Source organism: Eptesicus fuscus, chromosome 5, assembly GCF_027574615.1.
Source record: "Eptesicus fuscus isolate TK198812 chromosome 5, DD_ASM_mEF_20220401, whole genome shotgun sequence".
Classification (NCBI taxonomy): domain Eukaryota; kingdom Metazoa; phylum Chordata; class Mammalia; order Chiroptera; family Vespertilionidae; genus Eptesicus; species Eptesicus fuscus.
Genome location: NC_072477.1, coordinates 63217340 through 63223015, shown reverse-complemented (window position 1 = coordinate 63223015; position 5676 = coordinate 63217340). Strand labels below are relative to the sequence as shown.

General features: G+C 43.7%; 1 protein-coding gene across 1 annotated transcript; it reads right to left on the bottom strand.

Moving 5' to 3' along the window:
• Nucleotides 1-1690: 1690 nt before the first annotated feature.
• LOC103287377 (ubiquitin-40S ribosomal protein S27a-like) lies at nt 1691-2163 on the bottom strand. The gene has a single exon (XM_054715555.1). It carries the CDS (start codon nt 2161-2163, stop codon nt 1696-1698), a length of 468 nt encoding a protein of 155 aa, XP_054571530.1. The 3' UTR covers nt 1691-1695.
• Between the last annotated feature and the right edge of the window lie 3513 nt (nt 2164-5676).

The following is a 5676-nucleotide window of genomic DNA, read 5'->3' as shown; positions in this document are numbered from 1 at the left end:
GCTAACCCAAAGACGCTGCATCCCTATTCCCAATACCCAGGAGAGAGGATGTGATTAACTCAGCTTAGGCCCGGTGTCTTCCTCTGGTCCAAGCAACTGTGGCCAGGGAAGCCGCATCACATGGATACTGGGCGGCTCTTCCCCTTTAGCAAGTGGGGCCAGAAGGCATTCTAAAAGGATTCACTACAACACGTGGTTGCCATTCTTTGGAGTTAGATGATGATGAACTACAGATGTGTTAGCATTTAAGCCTTCTTAGATCCACACTTTATCTATCCCTGCATATCAAACCCACCTTTGTCTCTACGGATAACCTTAAACACTTGAATTTCTCATGTTTGCATCCTGCCAAATTCACCAACCAAGTGTTAACAGCTAGTTGTGAACATTTGTCAACTTATACATTTGACCCTCTCTCCTTCTCAAGGAGGATTTCCTAGAAATGTCATTTACATGCTTCAAGAAATTTCACAAGCAATGCCTGCAAATACCTCCACCCTTGCCCCCAAGCTAGGTGATCAGTGACCTAATACAATACACCAGGAAAGCCGACCTACACCTTTTAGTTAGACCCTCCAAACAAATGAAACCAATGTAAATGCCATCTGCTGTGAAATTATATAAAAGGAAAATATAAAGTGATAACCTTGATAATTAACACATTGTAATTTTGACTTTCCAGCTGGAAATGCAGTCACTTCATTAAAATATAGCCATATCATTGTCAATTTCAAGTGACATTTTGGGAAAGAATAAATGATGATCCATCTAACGACTGAATTCAGCCATGATATTCCTGTCCAATGCCCTTTAGCCCAGACCAAAGCCCCTTTCTGGTCTAATGAAAAAGTGCTAATGTTCTCGGTTTTTAAATTTTAAAATTTAACAATCTATGTGAAAGTCTCTCTCTGGCACCTAGAGCTTCTTTGCATATGGAGGATAAATAAGTTCCTATGCTGAATAGCTTTTAAAACTGACTTAGTAAGAACTTAGAATTTTAGGAGCTGAAGATAGAGATGATTTTCAAATTGCATCTGTGCAGAAAATGCTGACTATGGGTACTAGTCCAGGAATAACTACAGCCATTTTTTTCTTCTTATATTTTCCAAATGAGTCATAAAGGACCTCTGCATTCAAATAGGGTGTCATGAAATGGGAAAGATAAAATACAGAAATTGGACACTGCTGTCTCTTCTTAATGAATCCAGCTTTTGGTTACCTAGTGTGAGGCTAGAATAGCCCATCTAAAATAAGAGTGAGTCGGACTCAACGCCAGCCATTTCCAGTGCACTGTTGTGAAGCACCTTTCCCTAGGGCAGTGATGGCGAACCTATGACACGCGTGTCAGCACTGACACGCGTAGCCATTTCTGATGACACGCGGCCATTGAGGCGGCTGCATGCCAAGGATGAAACATTTGCTGCTCCGAGGATGAAACATTTGCGAAATAATGTTTTTTCCTCAAAGTGACACACTACCCGAGTTATGCTCAGTTTTTTGGCGAAGTTTGGCACACCAAGCTCAAAAGGTTGCCCATCACTGCCCTAGGGGAAACAATGCAGTGTCGTCTTTAAGAAAGTCTGGTCCAGTGATTCTGAACCCTGTCTGCAAATTAGAATTTCCTGGAGGCCTTTTTGTTTGTTTGTTTGTTTGTTTGTTTTTATTAGTTCACGTCTTTTATTAACCCATATACAATTATTTGTCTTCTGATTTGTTGAAACAATAGGTGGGACAACATTTGCCACAATAATGTCTGTCAAAGTGGCTGGCCATAAAAACTCCAGCACCACATATATCTGAAGGGCACTCCCAACAAAGGCAACTACTTTTGCCATTCTCATTCACTTGGTAGTATTTCAGGACAGCCAGCTTAACTTTCTTTCTCTTATGCTTATTCTTCTTGGGAGTGGTGTAAGACTTCTTCCTTTTCTTAGCACCACCACGAAGTCTCAACACAAGATGAAGAGTGGACTCCTTTTGAATGCTGTAGTCAGACAAAGTGTGTCCATCTTCCAGTTGCTTGACAGCAAAGATTAGTCTTTGCTGATCAGGAGGAATTCCTTCCTTATCCTGGATCTTGGCCTTTACATTTTCTATTGTATCCGAGGGTTCAACCTCGAGAGTGATGGTCTTCCCCGTGAGAGTTTTCAAGAAAATCTGCATCTTGGCAGTGACTCCACTGCAGATGGCGGATCTGAAAGCTTTTAATTTATTGATGAGAGAGAGAGAGAGAAACATCAACTTCTTGGTCCAGTTATTTATGCATTCATTTGTTGATTAGTGTATGTGCCCTGACCAGGGATTAAACCTACAACATTGGCATATTGGGATGATACAGGACAGAGTAATATTTCAAAGCCTCATAAAGGAAATGGCCAGGATTTCCCATGCCAAATCATGATGATTGGACACATTGCCAAATTCTCTAATCTAGCATGATATTTGGATTTAGTATACAAAAAAAACAAAAAACAAGTGTAACTTCACAGTTGTAATCAAGCACATCATTTAGAAACTAGAGGCCCAGTGCATGAAATTCGTGCACTGGCGGGGGGGGGGGGGGCGGGGGTTCCCTCAGCCCAGTCTTCACCCTCTCTAATCTGGGACCCCTCGGGGGATATCCCCCTCACAATCTGGGACTGCTGGCTCCCAACCACTCGCCTGCCTGCCTGCCTGCCTGATTGCCTCTAACCACTTCTGCCTGCCAGTGTGATCAACCCCTAACCACTCCCCTTCCAGCCTGATTGACGCCTAATTGCCCTCCCCTACCAGCCTGGTCGCCCCCAGCTGCCCTCCCCTGCAGGCCTGCTCACCCCCAACTGCCCTCCCCTGCAGGGTTGATCACCCCCAACTGCCCTCCCTTGCAGGCCTGGTCCCTCTCAACTGCCCTCCCTTGCATGCCAGGTGCCTCCCAACTGCCCTCTCCTGCTGGCCATCTGTGGTGGCCATCTTGTGTCCACATGGGGGCAGGATCTTTGACCACATGGGGGCAGCTATATTGTATGTTGCAGTGATGATCAATCTGCATATTACTCTTTTATTAGATAGGATAGAGGCCTGGTACAGGGGCGGGGGCCAGCTGGTTTGCCCTGAAGGGTGTCCCTGATCAGGGTGGGGTTCCCTTGGGGCGTGGGGCGGCCTGAGCAAGGGGCCTGTGGTGGTTTGCAGGCTGGCCACGCCCCCTGGCAACCTAAGTGGAGGCCCTGGTATCTGGAATTTATTCTCCTCCTACAATTGAAACTTTGTAGCCTGGAGCGGAGCCAAGCCTGGGGCTCCCTCTGCAGCCGGCAGCCATTTCTGTTGGGGTTATAATTGAAACTTTGTAGCCTTAAGCAGGTGAGCCGGGCCAGGGTGTGCGGAAAGCTTTGCTTCCCCTGTTGCCGGGGGCAACCCTGGCCTGCTCTCTCAAGCTCCATTCTGCTGCCATTTCTGTTTGAATTTGTTTACCTTCTATAATTGAAACTTTGTATCTTGAGTGGAGGCTTAGGCCTGGCAAGGGCAGGCGGAAAGCTTGGCTTACTCTGTTACCTAGGAAACCTTGCTCTCTGTGGCTGTAGCCATCTTGGTTGAGTTAATTTGCATGCTCACTCTGATTGGATGGTGGGTGTGGCTTGTGGGCGTGGCTTTGTTGGTGTGTTGGAGGTATGGTCAATTTGCATATTTGTCTATTATTAGGTAGGATAGCTAGGAGGCCCTAAAAGAAATAATGCTTAGGGAAAGTAAGGAATTTAACTTTTGACATTATGACTCAAAGTTAATATGATGCCTCTCTTGTTTCTTGTTGCAATTAAGTGCAGCAACTCCCATTGATTAGTTACCAAACTATTTTTGGTGTAAAAGCTTGGAAGGTTTTAGAAAGCCTTTGGTTACGAAAACATAAAAATTGGGTTCTTGCTCTATGTTCTATTTTGGAGACTAAACCCTTTATTCCAAAGGATCCCAAGCAGATCACTTTAAGTCTGTGGTTATTAGAGCTTTATCTTAAAAATTCCATTACGTGCTTTCCACATACCTCTGTCTCTTTGGTTTGTCTGAATTCACCTTGAGGACAGAGCTTCCTGCTTAGTGATATGGCACTCCCATAATCCTCTCCTCTCATAGTCTATCCATTGTCCCTTCCCCTATCCCTGTTGGAACAATGTCAAGGCCTTGAGATGAAAAGAGTTTTTCTTCCTAAGATTATATTATTTTATGACTCTCTTCAGTTCTGTCCCCTCCTAAGTCATGGAGAAGCCTATACTTGTATGGCACAGAGAAAAATTATTCTCTCAAGATCCCAGCGATGCCTGGTTGACGTGGCTCAGTGGTTGAGTGTCAACCTATGAAACGGGAGGTCATGGTTCAATTCCCGGAATGCACATGCAGGGGTTGCAGGCTTGATCCCCAGTGTGGGTTGTGTAGGAGGCAGCCTATTCTCTCTCATCATTAATGTTTCTATCTCTCTCTCCCTCTCCCTTCCTCTCTGAAATCAAATATATTAAAATATATATTTTTGAAAGATTCCAAAGATGTTACCAGTAATAAACTTTTTATTCTTGTAGATACATGATCACAGAGAAAGTCCAAAAGTTATTTTTCCTCACTCACATGTCTCTAGAATTTAATGATGAAAACTGTAGCATCTGTGCTGTTTATCACCTGTTCCTAGCTGGAAATCTACAAGGTGGGGGAAGCCCAAACATGATCTTCCCAACTCTTTTTGCAGAAGGGCAGTATCAAAATATCAGGCCTATTTCCAGTAGCCCAGAGACTCCTGGAAGTCCCTGACTGGGTCCTACAGTCTGAGACCAGTTTGTTGCAAAGGGAAAATTTTTGTGCATGACAGAATTGGATGCACATTTTCACAAAACTGGATAATACCTCTGCCGAGATAGGTGACTGATAGCTTTCTAGGCAGCATCTACTGTAGTCCTGTGCTTCCACTGGATGTCTCAGTCCCTGATCTCTTCCTACTGTTTCTCCTCACACATACAGCTCTGTACAGTACAGCTCTTTGCTCACTTCTGGTTTTCCTCATGAAACAGTAATCTGGCTTTGACCTGACACTGCAGTACCAGGGACTGATTCTGTCACTGGGAAGACTTGAATCTTCATAGTCCACCCTGACAATCAGGGAAGCAACTGGCCTTGGGGAAATTGTTCAAGAATAAGCAATACTGCTACCTTGTGGAAGACAATGGTTATACTCTGTGGCAGAAATTATTTTTTAAGTAATCTTTGAAACAGGATTGTAATGGGGCGGGAGATTTCCTTTTCACTTTGTATCTTTGTACATTGTTTGAATTGTTGTCATTTTCACAAATGAATCTTAATTTATAATAAGCTTAGTCCTTTAACAAGTAAGTTAAATTTCAAAGAGTAAAAAAAAATATTTAGGCTACTTTATTTGATTTTCTATTTTTAAATTTTTATTAAATTTTAGAGATAAAGGGAGAGAGAGAGAGAGAGAGAGAGAGAGAGAGAGAGAGAGAGAGAGAGAGAGAGAGAGAGAGAGAGAGAAACAATGATTTGTTGCCTCCCGTACTCGCTCTGACTGGGGACCCAAACCACAACCTAGGCATGTGCCCTGACCAGGAATTGTACCTGCAATCTTTTGGTGTACGGACGATGCTCCAACCAACTGAGACACCCAGCCAGGGCTAGGCTATTTTAAAATATCCTATTGTTTACATCATT

What these genes read in the sequence shown, in the direction of transcription:
- LOC103287377 (XM_054715555.1), bottom strand. Translation starts at nt 2,163, where the DNA reads ATGCAGATTTTCTTGAAAACTCTCACGGGGAAGACCATCACTCTCGAG.